Source organism: Pelophylax lessonae, assembly GCF_965119305.1.
Source record: "Pelophylax lessonae genome assembly, chromosome: 3".
Classification (NCBI taxonomy): Eukaryota; Metazoa; Chordata; class Amphibia; order Anura; family Ranidae; genus Pelophylax; species Pelophylax lessonae.
The window spans coordinates 651,744,108-651,761,623 of NC_138770.1; the positions used below are offsets into that span (position 1 = coordinate 651,744,108).

The window sequence follows — 17,516 nt, forward strand, 5'->3', positions numbered from 1 at the left end:
TAGCACAAATCCCCCCCCCCCCCCAAATGATTGAGCCTTCCTAGCTAAAATCCTCTACCCCTACAATTTCCACTCCTAGTACATATCTTTCCCTTCCCCACTTCAAATCTCCCCCTTCCAGCACAAATTTCCCTCAAATCCCCCCTCTCAGCACAAATCTTGGTCCCACATCCCCCCAAAAAAATTCACCCTTCCTAGCTCAAATCCTCTACCCCTAAAATTTCCCCTCCTACTACACATCTTTCCCTCCCCCACTTCAAATCTCCCCTCCTAGCACAAATCCCCCATCCTAGTACAAATCTTCTTCTCCCCATTTCCCCTCCCTATGCAAATCTCCCTAAATCACCACTCTTAGCATCCCCCCAACCGCAAATTTTACCTCCTAGAACAATACTTACCTCCTGCTGCCCCCAAAATTCCCCCTTCCAACACAAATCCCCTCTCCTTAATGTCCTTTTGGTGCCCCGCCCCACCTCATATGATACCACAGTGCCCACGTCAGCCAACCCTCCTGTCCACCCCTTTGTCTCATCCCTGTTGACAGATATTGCTGCAACCACAGATAATTCTATACCTCTCTTATATGATCAATACTATATTGCCAATACCGATTGATAAGGCCACAACCACAGATAATTCTTTACCACTCTTATATGATCAATACTATATTGCCAATACCGATTGATAAGACCACAGCCACAGATAATTTTATACCACTCTTATATGATCAATACTATATTGCCAATACCGATTGATATGGCCACAACCACAGATAATTCTTTACCACTCTTATATGATCAATACTATATTGCCAATACCGATTGATAAGGCCACAACCACAGATAATTCTATACCACTCTTATATGATCAATATTATATTGCCAATACCGATTGATATGGCCACAACCACAGATAATTCTTTACCACTCTTATATGATCAATACTATATTGCCAATACCGATTGATAAGGCCACAACCACAGATAATTCTTTACCACTCTTATATGATCAATACTATATTGCCAATACCGATTGATAAGGCCACAACCACAGATAATTCTATACCACTCTTATATGATCAATATTATATTGCCAATACCGATTGATATGGCCACAACCACAGATAATTCTTTACCACTCTTATATGATCAATACTATATTGCCAATACCGATTGATAAGGCCACAACCACAGATAATTCTTTACCACTCTTATATGATCAATACTATATTGCCAATACCGATTGATAAGGCCACAGCCACAGATAATTCTTTACCACTCTTATATGATCAATACTATATTGCCAATACCGACTGATAAGGCCACAACCACAGATAATTCTTTACCACTCTTATATGATCAATACTATATTGCCAATACCGATTGATAAGGCCACAGCCACAGATAATTTTATACCACTCTTATATGATCAATACTATATTGCCAATACTGATTGATACGGCCACAGCCACAGATAATTCTGCACTGATGGTATACTACCAATACTGCTATTGATTTGCAGGAAGATGCGGTAACTAATTACGGTTACGATGATAAATTTAAAACATAACATTACTCTGCTTCTGCTAATTCTACTATTAGGCCTCTTTCACACTGGCACCCTGAAAAGTGAAGTACAGTAAATCGCTTTTCAGAGGCAGCTGTGAAGAGGTTTGTGAGCGTTCAGGAGGTGATAATGCAATCTCCTGATAGACTATTCTTTTTTTCCTGGGAATTCCATGCTGTAACCACGAGCCAAGCATTTGGCGCAGTCCCATTGACTTCATTTGCCAGCTTCGACATCTGTCATTCCCAACATGCTGAATAAAAGTAATACTAAAGTCTAAACAATTTTTACCTTTAGGCCTCATTTATAGCTTCCCCTTCCAGGAAAACATTCAGAAATGCTCCCGTTCCCAGAAATACCTAAAAAACGTGCTAAAAATGCGCATCGCACTTGCAATGCCATTATTTCTTAATGGGACTCCAAACGCGGCTAGGAGATGTGCGTTTTGCCTTGCAACAAAACGCGTGAAAAATGCACCAAAACACGCACAGCAAAAACGAGTGAGGCCTGCTGCCCAAAAAAGGAGCAGGGGCTACTTTGGTGCATTTGTTGCACGTAGGGCAACCCATTCAAGTGAATAGGCTGCCCTAGAGGCGTAACTAGAACCCTCAGGGCCCCAGTGCAAGAAACCATGAAGGGCCCCCCGAACCCCAGGCCGAGGCCCTTCCCTTCAAGCCTGGGGCTCTTCCCACTGATCCTGGGGCCCTTTACTCTCTTTGCGGGGCCCTTTATTATGGTCCCGCAGCGGGACCCTTTCACAAGTTCTGCAGTGGGCCCCCTTCCTGCCATCTTGGGGCCTCCCCACGGTGGTGGAATGCCAGGGCCCGGTTGCAAGTGTGACCTTTGTGATCCTGTAAGTTCCCCCACTTGTGTCAGTAGTTTTTATTTTTTGGTATTTTAATAGTATTTTTTTTTATGATTTTATTTTATTTTTTTACAATGTCACTGACTATGACTCTGTCCATTCAGAAAAGGAAGGAGCTGGTAAATTACATATTTACCGACCCTTCCTGGTTCTCTATTGTGACACATCCCCTGCATCAGCCGGCAGGAGAGGGAAGGGAGCACAGTGGGGGGGGGGGGGGGGCACACAGGGGCCCAGAGACAGCAGCACACATGTGAACTGGATAGGAGGGGCGGCGGGGGCAGCATACAGAGGAACCAATCTCCTCCATTTTCCTCCTGCAGCTACAGGAGGAAAAAGGAGGACAGTGATTTCTCTACATGCTGCCCCCACCAACCCTATCCAGGGAGCTACACAGGTCCCCTGGAGGATGGGGCCCGGTTGCAATTGCAACCCCTGCAACCCCTGTAGTTACACCCCTGGCTGCCCTATGCATATCGTGCACACGTCGCACTACCTTTACACAGGCTATTCCCCCCTATAGTCAATCTTGAATGCTGCTGCTAGACTTATAAACCTTACTAACCAAACCTGGATCGCTGCCCCTCTTTGTCCATCCCGTCAATGGCTTCCACTAGCCCAACAAATACAATTGAGAATACTAACCACAACATACAAAGCCATTCACATCACTGCCCCCCAGCTACATCCCCAACCCCATCACCCAAACCATCCTCTCCGATCCTCCCAGGACCTCCTGCCCTGGAGGATTAGTGTGCCGCTCTGGCCCGTGTGCCGGTTCGGGAAGCAATGTAGATGATGGCTGCATCCACTGCTGGGGGAGTGCCGGCGTGGGAATGGAGCTCATCCCAGCTCCTGTGACCACTAGAGAGAGGAGGGAAGAGATCCCGGGTGTCACACATCCACACATGTATTAAGATAGTAGGAAAGACAACCTCAGCCTGGGCTCCCCCCAGGCCACATCACCAACGCATTTCGCTCTGCCCCCCCTCCCCGGGAACTTAGTCATGGGGATAGATTGTTAGATCCCATTAGATTGTAAACTCCCCGAACAGGGCCCCCTATTCCTTCTGTATTGAAATGTGTTGTATTTAAATCCTGTATAATAATAATAGTAATACTATTATCCACTTGCCAACAGCCCGCCGCAGTAGCTTGGCTGCACGAAACTAGATAGTACGCGCGTGGTGCAGGGGGGAGCATTGTCAGTCTGGGGGGGGGGGGACAGGGAGCACCTTTGGACAGCACCATTATCAGTCTGGGGGGGTGGGGGAGTGTTACATGTACTAGCTGATTTACTGTAAATACACAATCTAAGCCCCCGTTCACACTAAGGCGACCTGTGAGGCGACCTGGTCGCCTCACAGGTGGCCGTAGGTCGCCTTCCATAGGGAAGCTGCGGACCCGTTCTAATAGGAGCGACACAAGTCGCTCCGACTTAGAAAAAGGGTCCGGAGCTTCTTTGGGGCGACCCGGAGGCGACCGCCATAGACTTCAATGTTATGAAGTCTGTGGCGGCCGCTCCGAGGTCACGGCGCGCTGCTCACACCGCGACCTCGGAGGTCGCCCCCCGAAGTCGGATCGCCCCTATGTGAACGGGGCCTAAAGCCAAGCTCCAGCTCACCCTTTATAATCAGTTACAGTTTCCTTTGGGGATATGCAGAGATAAACAGGTTTTACATGAATAAATAAAGGCTGACCGTTTTAATCACCCCCCGCCAGCATTAAATGGTTTGTCTCATCCTTGTAAACTGATACATTCTGCTGGAGAGCTTAAGCTTTTGAAAACAACAGAATTATTGGGAAGATCACAAGATGAAAACAGAAGAAAGAAAGCCTAAAAAATAAAACAAATGCAGCCACCACATCTATAAATTGGTAATAAATGGTTACTTTTAAGTTAAAAATGTTTAAATGTGTTTTTTTTTCTCTTTAAATGCAAGCAGTGTAAGTACTAGAATGTGTCTTTGGCAGTCCATGTACAGCAGGGCCGGGGGGTGGGGCAAGCAGCACAAGGAGCCAATCAATTGCACTGCGGTGTATATATCATGCTGATAGAAGTAGAGAGCGCAGAGGGACCGAAAGATGAGCTCATTGGTCAATGGCTTCTCCATTCACTGTCCAATCAGAGGCTGGAGGTGGAAGGATACTTTTCAAGCTGTACTAAACCCACAAGAAAACATTTATTATATTGCCATTCTTAGATGTGATGGCCACATTTGTTTCCTCTTTTAGACTTTCTTCTATTCTCATCTGGTGATCCAGCCAGCAAGTCAGCTCACGCTCTCCAGCAGAATGTATCAGTTTATTGTTTGCTGTAACTGATTATAATGTGTGAGCTGGAGTTTGGCTTCAATTGTATCTAAATCTGCTAATACATTTAACATTACCCTCCACCTCGGACTGACAATGCTGCTGCCCGTTGTGCCTCCTGTTCCTATTCCTCCAGAGTGGTGTCTCACTAAAACAGAAGGTGTGTTACTGGCCAGATCACCAGGTGAATACAGGGGGGGGGGGGTTGAAGCCACAGAAAAGAAAACAAATGCAGCCACCACAACTAATAAATTGTAAGCTGCTATATATTACATTTTTGGTGTTGGGTTTAACTACTTCTGGACTGGAACGTTTGCCCCATTAGCCCCCGTTCACACTAAGGCGACCTGGTCGCCTCACAGGTCGCCGTAGGTCGCCTCCCATAGGGAAGCTGCGGACCCGTTCTAATAGGAGCGACACAAGTCGCTCCGACTTAGAAAAAGGGTCCGGAGCTTCTTTGGGGTGACCCGGAGGCGACCGCCATAGACTTCAATGTTATGAAGTCCAAGGTGGCCGCTCCGAGGTCGCGGTGCGCTGCTCGCACCGCGACCTTGGAGGTCGCCCCCCGAAGTCGGATCGCCCCTACGTGAACGGGGCCTTAATGACCAGGCCATATTTTGCGATTCAGCACTGCGTTACTTTATTGGACAATTGCGTGATTGTGCGACGCTGAACCCAAATAAAATCAATGTCCTTTTTTTTCCCCACAAATAGAGCTTTCTTTTAGTGGTATTTGATCACCTCTGCTATTTTTTTTTTTTTTTTTTTGCGCTATAAACAAAAAAAGAGCAACAATTCTGAAGAAAAAAAAAACAATAATTTTCACTTTCTGCTATATAACATTCCCAAAAAAAAAAATGTAAAAATCTAATTTTTTTAACATTTTAGGCCAATTTGTTTTCTGCAACATATTTTTGGTAAAAAAAAAAAAAAAAAAAAAGCAATAAGCGTATTTTGATTGGTTTGCGCAAAAGTTTTCGCGTCTACAAACTACGGGAAAGATTTACGTTATTTTTATTGTTTTTTTTTTCTTTTTTTTACTAGTAATGGCGGCGATCTGCGAATTTTTTTTGCGACATTGCGGTGGACAGATCGGATCCCTAACTGACATTTTTGACACTTTTGGGGGGACCAGTGACATTACTACAGTAATCAGTGCTAAAAATATGCACTGTTACTGTAATAATGACACTGGCAGGGAAGGGGTTAACCCTGTGGGTGATCAAGGGGTTAAATGTGTACCTAGGGGTGTGTTTTCTAACTGTGTGGGGGCGTGGCTTTTGAAATGACCATAGAGACCTGTGTTCCTATATAGAAGGATCACAGGAGCTCTGTGATCATTCCAGAGAGAAGAACGGTCAGCTGTGTCTATAACTGTTACCTGGAGTTCAGCTTTCATACTACAATGGCCAACACTAACAGCGCTACTACTGACAATAGTAATAAGAACAAATGCAACTTTATTAATATGAATAACTAATGCCACGGCTAGACAGACAATAGTAATAAAAACAATCAATAGCTAAAGTAATATCCTACTGGACTAATACTATTCTGTCTCCATTTACAATTATCTCCACCAGGGATTCCCTCACTCTGGAGGGATTTCTTCTCACTTCCTGTTTTGGCTATGGGAGAGAAAGTGAAGGGAAATCTCCCTAATGGGACACAGATGGCAACAATAAAAAAAATCTGGCAGGGGTTATAACCCTCCCCACCCCCTTTACTCTACCATAATAAAAAAAAAATGCCTATAGTTCTATTTGAAGGAACCAGACCCCTGCAGACTCCCCATTCTACATTAACGAGCAGTGGCGACCCCGTACATTGGGGGTGCAGCCCCCCTACCAATATGCATATTTTTTTCATTATGGGTAGAGTAAGGGGGGGGGAGAGGGGTTATAACCCTCATCAGATTTTTTTGTTGCTATCTGTAACCCATTAGAGAGACTTCCCCTTCACTTCCTGTCCCATAGCCAAAGCAGGAAGCTAAAAAAGGAAATTCCTGCAAATTAAGGGAATCCCTTGTTGATCTCTAGACCACCAGAACTAGTATCCCCATTGGAAGAGTTCCCCTCTATTACTTTTCTGACCCCCCTCGGGTGGGATTTTTTTAGGGCATAAATCAAAAACCGTTAAAAAAACATACATATTTTATTGCATACTGTATATCTTACATGGAAATAACAATAAACAAACATATAAAACAATACGGTTATAATAAAATGTTGTACAACCGCCGTAGCCTAATTGGACAGTTGGTAACAGGAGACACCCAACAACGCGTTTCGAAAAATCAATGTTTTTTTTCTTCTTCTTCAGGGGTATAGGACTACAAATTGCATTGATTCAGTTTGAATTGTACAACAATGGAGAACCTGCATGGATAAAAATGTAGCACTGGTTGTTTGACCGCGATCTGCAACTCAGGAGGTCATTCCAGGGGGAACCCACGACCCAAAGAGCTCACCCGAACCCCAAGGGGTATAATTAAACAGGACCCAGATGTGTGGGTAAATCTTTAATGGCCCCCATACAGGAGGGAGGTGTAACCTAATCCGTATGGATTGCCCATAAAGATCAGCAGAAGACGTGGCGTAGCCAGAAAGTAACAAAGCAGGCGGAGCCGGGAAACGCACTAATGGAGTGCACAGATTAATCTGGGTGTTGAAAAAATCAGCATCCTTTCCGTTCTGGCACTTATCTTACGCTTTTAACTGTTTTTGATTTATGCCCTAAAAAATTCCACCCGAGTGGGGATCTGTAGAAAGATTTCAGATTATAGGGATGCCGGCATTATTTCCACACTTTAGCAGTCCTTTGTAACCTATTACTTTTCTGGGGCAAAACCCAAAATTTGGGATTTTCTTTTACTTTCACTTTCATTGATAATGGTAAACAGGACAAATAGAGAGGAGGAATCCAGATAACGGGGACGCAGGCAGCAAAAAGAACCTACTAGATGTTCTCATTCCTCCCCACTCTACCTCACTTTAGTTACGACTTTCTGTGATGGGACAGAGACACAAATCACTACAAGGTGAACTTTTCACTGAAGTCTTTGAGAGAAATATGAAGTCAAACTGGTTTTAAAGCATAGTTCAAAAATTAAGTTCACCCACATTCATAGAATAAAAAATGGGCATTTATTATATTTTTACAGTCAAACCTAAAAAGCAATGCAACCAGGATTAGTGCACTGTTTGTGCAAACCACAGGCTCCTGCACTAATTACTTCCTAGTCCGTTTGAAGGTTGGGACCTTCTGTTATGGGGCTGAAGGAAGTGGAGGAAGTAAACAATGGACAACAAGTGTGGCCCTTAAAGTCCCATTATGAGAGGTTTAATGTAAAGGAAAATACCTCCCTAATCGTCCAGGGAGGTCCTTCCTAACATAGACCCAGGTGGGTCCTTCTATTTCCCAATTTTTGGGATGTCACTACACTTGTGCCAATGCTATCTGTAAATTTCTCTGTTGGCGGTTGCATGTGGGACTTGTAGGCCTCCTATGGCGCTTTTCCACTGCATGGAACCGAACAGTTCCGCTCGCTTTTGCGCTTTTCCACTGCTTGGTACCGCATGGTATGGCGTTGGAACGGTTCGGTACGGTACGGCGTACTTTTCCACTACATGGAACCGGACAGTACGGCTCGCTTAAACAGTACCACCTCTTTGTGGTTCCAAGAGGGCTGTACCGATACAATATCCCACAATCCTTTGCATGCAGCCTTGACTGTTTGCCACTACTAGCCACTGATTGGTCAGAGAATCGTTGTTATCCCACCCACTTACTACTTTAGTGGAAAAGCAAACTGTACCAAACCGTACCGGACCGTTCCAACACCGTACCATGCGGAACCATGCAGTGGAAAACCAAACCGAGCCAAGCAGGGCCAAGCAGGGCCGAGTGGACCCGAGACGGTACTTGCAGTGCCACTAGTCACAGATCCATGTGAAAGGATGACATGGCTGTATGCCAAAAAGAAAATAACAGGAAGAAGCACCTTGTGATTAGGGCTTCATGTACACTTGGCCTTGATGTACCGCGGCAAAATGCGATTTTGCCGCAGTTTTTCCATGTTATGTGGTTTCTAGGGGGCCAGTAGTCAAAATGTTCCTATCCTGAATGTGATTCTTCTGCATTCAGGAGAGGGTAGTTAAACCTCCCCTAACTGGAGCAGTTCCTAAACACAGCTAAAAGCCTATTTGTATATAGACACATATGTTTTTATGGAGTTGAGTTTAGGAGCTTTGGCAAAAAAATTACAAAAGCTCCTAAATTCAATACATGAAGCCTAAGGGTGTGATTTGAGGTTAGGAGGGTTGGGGAATGTGTCCATGTTTAATGCTACACCCTAAAAATTTGTATAACACGAAAAAAGATCTCAAAAGGGGAACTAAGAGTTTATATCCACCCATGGTCAACCAAAACTGAAGTTGGGTGAAGTTCTCTTTTAAAGTGGACTTCCACCAAAATTATATTTCTTTTCTTTGCAAAAAAGGGAGGAAGTGTAAGCACCATTTTTTAAGGTTTTGTTGTTGAGTGTGTCCTGTTGAGATTCCCTATTACTTCCTGCTTGGATGGCTGGGGTCACCAGGACAGGAATGAAGGGAAAATATCAAGAACAGAGACAAGGGCAGCAAAAAAAACCATTTTATTTATTTGGCAAACTGGGGAAGGTTCAGACATTTTGTGAGCTGTTTATAGCTGTTGGGTGATTTCCTTTGACTTCCTGTGACTTCCTGTCCAGAGTAGGGATGATCGAACAGCTCGGGTCGACCATCAGTTCGTCCTGAACATTGGGTGTTCGAAATTCGGCCGAATTCTGAACTTGTTGCGGTAAAAGTTCGGAATTCGGCCACCAGAACCGCCCAAAATGCAATGGGACAGGAACTGGGCTTTAAACGCACGTGATTGGCCCAGAAACATCAGTAAAAGACAATTGAGGGGGCAGGAATCTGCTAGGAATGTGATTGGAGTGACTACGGTGTCCAGAGGCCAATCAGGAGTGAATACGCCCCCCAGTATATAACATAGCCCCGCCAAACCTCTAGCACTGTAATACAGAGGCTGCGGAAGAGAGTGGAAGCATTTGTGTTTCTCCTGCTTCTTGTAAAGCTCCAGTATCATTGTGCAATTATCTTCTGCTGTATGGAGCTGTTCTTTTAGTGTGAGGAAAGGGATATGCAGTGTAGTTAGGGCACTATATACCACTATAGTTAGATTCAATAATCTAGTTTTTGTAGGGATAGTTTTAAGTGTCAGGGTGACCGTAGTGTAGTGTAGGGAAATTCGGGTGTTCTGGTCGAACCAAACGTTTCAAAAGTTCGATCATCCCTAGTCCAGAGGACAGTGGAATGGAAAGTGAGGAAAATAATGTCTCTGGTTGGGACATAGACAATAAAAGCCCCGGAATAGGTTACTCTTCTTACATTACCAAGAATTTAAAAAAAAATAAAAATGAGTTTTGTATGTTATTCCACATATGTTTGAGCATGTCCTCTTCTGAGTTTTGGCCTTAAGGAGAACTATAGGTGAGATTATAAGAAGGGGACAGTGGAACAGAGAGCGATAAAAAAATGTCTCCAGTGAGGACATAGACAATAAAAACATAGAAAAGGATTGTACCCTTCTTACACCACCAAAAATGTAAAAACATATGAGTTTTGGATGACGCATCACATACGTTTGAGTATGTCCTCTACTGAGGTTGGCCTTGAGGAGAATGATAGGTGAGATTATAAGGCATGCCGTACTGATCATCACCACTGCTCCTTTAGGCCAACTCTTATAGGGAGTAAAGTGGCCTTTGTTCATATATATGAGTTTTGGATAGCATACCACATAAGTTTGAGAATGTCCTCTATTGAGTTTTGGCCTTGAGGAGAACTATAGGGAAGAATATAGGAAGTATGCCATACTGATCACCACTGCTCCTTTAGGCCAACTTTTATGGGAGTAAAGTGGCCTTAGTTCATATATATGAGTTTTGGGTGATGTATTACTTAAGTTTGAGTATGTCCTCTACTGAGTTTTGGCCTTGAGGAGAACTATAGGTGAGATTATAAGAAGACATGCAGTACTGATCACCACTGTTTCATTTAAGCCAACTCTAAGTGCCGGTTCACACTGCAGCGGCACGACTTCGGGGGCGACCTGTGATGTCGCGTGCACCGCGACTTCGGCGCAACTTGCACGGACTTCATAAAATGAATGTCTATGCAAGTCGCCCTGAAGTAGTACTGGACCCTTTTTCTAAGTCGGAGCGACTTGTGTAGCTCCTATTAAAACAGTTCCTGTACCTAACAATGGGAGCGCGACGAGCCTGACAAGTCGCGGTCCAAGTCGGATCAGTGTGAACCGGCACTTATAGGGAGTAAAGTGGACTTTGTTTATATATGTGAGTTTTGGATGACGTACCACATAAGTGTGAGTATTTCCTCTACTGAGTTTTGGTTTCTTGATGAGAACTATAGGTGAAATTATAAGAACACATGCAGTGCTGATCATCACTGCTCCTTTAAGCCAACTCTGGTGGCCTTCGTTCATATATAGGCCTTCATTTATATATATATAAATTTGTAAACATTATCAGAAGCTCTTTAATTATGGAAGTCTTTCTTTAAAGTTAACCTTTGTATTATCTAAGACATTTATAGATAAGCATACAGTACATATACCATAACATCCTGGACCAAGGACATGGTTGAAAATAGTTGTAGGCCACCAACAAAAATACCTTGCTTCTCCTGGGTTACAACTTTGTGTAACATTTCATATAGTCAGATATGTTATTCTGCTTTCATTTAATGGTTCTGGTCACACTCAAATTCTGCAGTATGGACTAACGTAAGCCTTTAACTCAATTCACTCTTAGCCAGATATAATTTAATAAAACATTTATCACCAAGAAACTAGGACAATTCCAGGGCAGAATGATTGCTCCATATTTAACAGAATGTTTTCTTCCAATAAATATAGAGCAATCACTTTGGCCCTGGTTTGCCCCAGTTCTGTCTTAAAGATTATGGTTTAGTCAAGTCAGGTGTGATGGAACACTTTAAGAACAATAAATCCTTTAATGTTTTTTGTCATCGATGAAAAATTATTTTGGTGCGGCCAAATATTTTATGCAATTTTTCATGTCTAGTGTGAAGGCAAATATCCTAGAGCATTTTTATGCCACCCTGACTTAAAAATATGGTTCACATGTATATAGGGCTAAGGTCTGTCTGAACCAGGCCCGGATTGGCTAATCGGGAGCACCGGGATAATTCCCGGTGGGCTGGTCAGTTTTTTTGACCACTAGGGCCGTTGTCATGGCCAGGGGCGGACTGGCCAAGTTGCCTGGGAGGCCCCACGCAGGGTGGCAATTTCCCCGATCTGATCCCCAGGACACCGCAGCAGCACCTTTAGCTTGCACTAGACTGGTTGCTAAGATGGCCAGCCGCCTGGCGTCTAGCAACCAGTGACGTGCAGAGAAGAGGACCCAGAATGCACGGCGGAGGAGGATCTTCCTCGTCCTCCTCTGCGCCTATTGGAATGTGTGGCATGTGGCTCCACCCACCTCCTCCCTGCATCTTCACTGTGCGGCCGACTGGGGCGGGGACTGCCGGTGGGAGGAGCGAAGGAGGAGAAGGCGGCACCCAGGGACAGCTAGCAGCTTTTTTTAATGCAGGAATAATGGCTTTTTTTTCAGCCAGGACCTACGGCGCTGCCTCCTTGCATTGCCAGCTTCTGTGTTTTATAAGTGACAGCAATCTCGGCAGCACGCTCAAAACCCTCCCTGCTCTTCATGCATATTCAACAGAGGAGGGGGCGTGGCAGGATGAGCAGGGGGCGTGGATCGACGAGAAGGGGGCGGGGCACATAGCTCTTGCCTCGAGCCTACAGTATCACAAGAAGCCCATGGCATCAGCCTGACCTGTAAGGTACAGTCTATTCTTTTCTGTGGGGCAGAGGACAGGGAGGGGAGCCCTGTACTGCACTGGGCAGGGAGGAGAGAAAAGATCTGTAATGGGAGGGAGGGGGCAGAAATTTTGGAGAGAGCTCTGTACTGGGGGGGGGAGGGGAAGGGTTGACCTGTGAGATATGCACACCTGCCCTCTGTACATAGCATAAGCTGTCCAACACAAACCTGGCAATTTTTCAGAAATAACAAAAAGAACAATATTATATATTACTTTGCAGTGAAGTGACAGTGCTAACCTACATACACATATATATGTATATACTCAAGATCCTAAATAATCTTCCAAAAAGCATGTATAATAGTGAAACAGAAAACATACTATAATATCCTTAATATGCAAAATCAATAAATATAATGTGTGAGAAATAGAACGGCCATCTGTAGATCAGCAACTGTGTGTCAGGAAGCCCTTACAAAACACCTCCATGTGCAATGAAATTTTAACCCATTACAGGTTATATTGTGCCTTTTGTATGTTTGTTTATAGTCAGGTGTGGTTCCACTCAAGATGTATACTCCTCTTCCGCTGAAAAACACTCCGCTGGGGAATGAGTACGCAAGGTATGAAAGAATAGGCTTTTAGCATAGTTGGTCTTAAAAATGAGGTATTTTAAAAATATTAAAAACACTTACATTTGCAGTACTTGCCAAAACGCATGTAAAAAAACAGTCCTTGGGGACGATAAATCTCCTCACTGCGATACTTCTGTGGGCACGGAAGTATCTAGGTGAGGAAGAGATTTACCACCCCAAAGGACTGTTTTTTTACATGCGTTTTGGCAAGTACTGCACTCCTGAACCCTGACATCTGTAGGTAGTGCGATCCTAAACCCTGACCTCTGTAGGTAGTGCGATCCTGAACCCTGACCTCTGTAGGTAGTGCGATCCTTAACCCTGACCTCTGTAGGTAGTGCGATCCTGAACCCTGACCTCTGTACGTAGTGCAATTCTGAACCCTGTAGGTAGTGCAATCCTGAGCCATGCACTCTACACATAGCACACTCCTGAACCCTACCCTCTGTAGGTAGTGCAATCCTGAACCGTGCATTCTATATGTAGCGCACTCGTGAACCTTACCCTCTGTAGGTAGTGCGATCTTGAACCGTGCACTCTGTACGTAGTGCACTCCTGAACCCTGTAGATAGTGCAGTCCTGCGCCGTGCACTCATCACATAGCACACTCCTGAACCCTGCCCTCTGTAGGTAGTGCGATCTTGAACCCTGCACTCTGTACATAGCGCTCTCCTGAACCCTGCCTTCTGTACTTAGTGCAATCCTGAACCTCGCACTCTGAATGCAATGTACTCCTAAACACTGCACTCTGCACATAGTGCAGTCTGTACGGAGCACAATCCGGAACCCTGCACTTTGTACATAGCACAATCCTGAACCTTGCACTCTGTATTCAGTGCACTCCTGAATCTGCACTCTGAATGTAACGTACTCCTGGGCTCTGCATATAGCATACTCCTGAACCCTGCACTCTGTATATAGCACAATTCTGAACCCTGCACTCTTTATCTAGCACAATTCTGAACCCTGTACTGAAAATTCAATGCACTCCGGAACCCTGAACTCTGTACACTGCACACTATATACAAAGCACACTCCTGAACTCTGCACTCTGTGCTTAGTGCACTCCTCAACTCTGTACAAAGCACACTCACACTCCTCAACTCTGCACTCTGTAGGTAGTGCACTCCTCAACCCTGCAATCTGTACATAGCGCACCGCTGAATTCTGCACTTTGTACGTAGCACATTCCTCAACTCTGCACTGTTCACAATGCACTGCTCAAACTTGCACTTTATGTGTAATACATTTCTCAACTCTGCATTCTGTACATAACGCCCCCTAAACTCTGCACTTTGTGCATAATAAGCTGCTAAACCCTGTACTCTGTATGTATCACACTTCCCTCTTTCTTTCCTCTCCCTCTCTCTCTCTCCTTCCCTCTTTCTTTCACCCCTCCTTCTCTCACTCCCTGAATGAATTACAAGGCTGTAGAGAACAGTGCGCCATTGCAAACTTATATTCTGAGGTTTTAATATTATTATTTTATTATAGTCAGTCGTGAACTTAAGTGGGCTGGTCTAAGGCATGAAACTCCAGGGCTGAAAATGAGTCCCACTCCGGCCCTGGTCTGAACCTTCTGATCTCATGTGAATAATGCACAAACGTATCTTCTTGCTTTATTTATGTACTTATTTTATGATCCAACAATAACAGTTTAATTCTTTTAAAGGAACTTACTTAAAGAAAAGGGGCAAGCAACAATAAATAAGGACCGGCCAAGGAAAAAAAGGGGGACCAACTGAAAAACGAAAATATCTACAAACATGCAATTACTCTTCAACTGTATAGTTATGTACACAAATGAGGATCCGACCATAAGAAAGACAAATAGGAATATTGTTCTTACCTTCACTGCAGTCTTTCCCTTGAAAACCGGTCTGGGAACAGTCGCACGTGGCTTCTTCATTCACAACTGAACAAATTCCGCCATTTAGACAAACCTGATCTTTGTCACATGGGTTTGTAGTGTCCTCCAACTTAATGTCACTGTAGGTTACAGGAGAGGAGTCTGTGAAATTGACCCGGACATCAGTTATCCAACCTTGAAAGGGGCTGTGGTCTTTTACTGCTGGGAACGTTAGTTTGAGCGTGGAAGATTTTAGTTCTGGTGGGATCCCACCTATAAAAAGATTACTGAAGACCGTCATATCTCTCCGTTTCGATTTTACTTCCACCCACTTACTTTCTTTGTCTAAGATTAACGTTGTGTTCTTGAAATTTCTCTTGATGACCACTGAGTGCCAGTTGTTGTCATTAACTGCAAAATCGGTTAGGAGAGAAGCTGGTTCGGCACAGAAGATTGAAAAGCTTAACTTGAGTTTTCCATCAGAGAGAATGAGCTCCAGGAAGTCACAGAAACCCTCATCATCAAAGTATATAACGAGTCCACTCGATCTTTTGGTCTTCATGTTAAAACTCATCTCACTCTCACAACATGCATTCCACTTAGGGAAGCGAGTCCACTGGCCTTCTGTCCCAGGGAATTCTAGGCCACAGCCCAGGTCCACCATGCATCCAAGAATTAAGATCATCCAGATAATAAGCCCCCCCTGTTTAAGGACACTAGCCATTTTCAATGACTTAATGTCTTGAGGGTCCTTTAAATTGCGTGGATCTTCCAGATTGACTTCTTAGTGGGGGACCAATCCAACAAAAATATTGTGCCTCACTCTTGTAGTCCACCAGTGGTCAGTGGACAGCCAGTTAGACCAAACACACAATTAAGAAAAAAAAAATTGAAAAAATTATGGAGCTCTAATGTTCCATGGTATCATGCATGGTGGGCATCCAGTTCTTCTTTAGTATAATTTGGTGAAGTCCCAACTTTTTTTTTTTTAGCATCCAAATCTGGATAATCTTTTTGGAGACTATCCAAAGCTAAGCATACACCTTTCTCTTCACTTCTTACTTAAATCCCACAGTAAGAATAGATCATCAATAGGTTTGCCATGGCACTACAAAAGAGGGCATGAATCATCACTCATGGTTCTCCTAGATCTTTCTCTCCAGCTCAAGCAGAAATGATGCACTGGTAAAACGAAGCAAGCCTTCGACATGGAAAAATCTTAACAACTCTTCTTTTTTCCTTTCCACAACAACAATGAGATCCCATTCAGATGAAGTCTAATACAACCCATCAATCTGAAAGCAATTTAAATATCAGTAAGTATATCATCTGCAACTTCTGCAAGAGAACAATCTAGCATGATTCAATAAAATACAAACCAACATAGCACAATAAATCGATTTAAAAAATATTTTTTATTTTATTTTTATTTTTTTTATTGCAGGTCAGAGCAAAACGAGAAATGAATATGCAGCCAAATTATGCATAGCATCACAACAAAGCATTAAATATCCCTTGTACACTGAAACTATTACCAAGCAATTTTCCTTCAGGACTTTATCAATTTTATCTACATCTCATACACTATGAAGAAATCTATACAAAGCTATCAGTCACTTCCAATGTGTTGGGAAACATGATGAGGGAGCGCACTAACCCAGCAGGTTGCTAGCGAGCTGAGCTGCAAGCGCGCCTTAACATTTAATTTTCACAAGGTGAGGTAGAATGTGAATGAATACTGAAGAGATGTAATCACCATATCAGGTATTATTTCCTTGGCTACCTCGCCTCTTTTCCCCTCTCAGCAATACCATGATCGCTCCTACAGCAAATAAAAATCCAATTTGGCTCATGCGCTCTTAAGCGTCTCCCAAGCGCCTTAACCTTTTCACTGCTGCCAAGGCCTCGTCTCGCCAAAGAGTTAATCCCCCCCCCCCACCAAACACACTCATGCCATCCGCTTCCTCATTAAGAGACCCAGGCGCAATTTAGTCAGCATAAACCCTTCCTAAGCATTAATACAGCTGTTACATCTCTCACATGTGAGCTAGAGGATTTAGACAGAAATCCACATGTTAATAAGAGCCAGCCATCAATAGCACATCTGTCACTTTGCCTGCTTTCGACATGGCATTTATTCCTCCTCCCCCCTCTTGCAGCAATGGGTTAAAAAACAAGCCCTGACAAGCAGATCAGGGAGGGAGACAATAGCAAACGTGCTGCAGAAGGTGATCATTGTACATAGAAATCTGCCATTGCAAGCCCTTGCATGCATTTTCTCCTCCTAATTTATTGCCTAGACACGACAGTTCGATGCCTAATTAACACCTTTTTTTTTTTTTTTTTACAAGCAGAAACTAGCTTTATTTATGGCACCGC

The 17,516-nt window shown here is 43.9% G+C and overlaps 1 protein-coding gene across 29 annotated transcripts in view; it reads right to left on the bottom strand.

The window, feature by feature from the left end:
• The window catches only part of NRXN1 (neurexin 1), a 2,145,734-nt gene that overhangs the window by 2,124,615 nt on the left and 3,603 nt on the right, over nt 1-17,516 (bottom strand). For all 29 annotated transcript variants that reach the window (XM_082249472.1, XM_082249474.1, XM_082249501.1 and 26 more), the window contains exon 2: nt 15,138-16,432. In XM_082249472.1, the coding sequence (XP_082105598.1) occupies nt 15,138-15,861 (724 nt within the window). In that variant the 5' untranslated portion in view covers nt 15,862-16,432. The remainder of the gene's footprint in view (nt 1-15,137; nt 16,433-17,516) is intronic.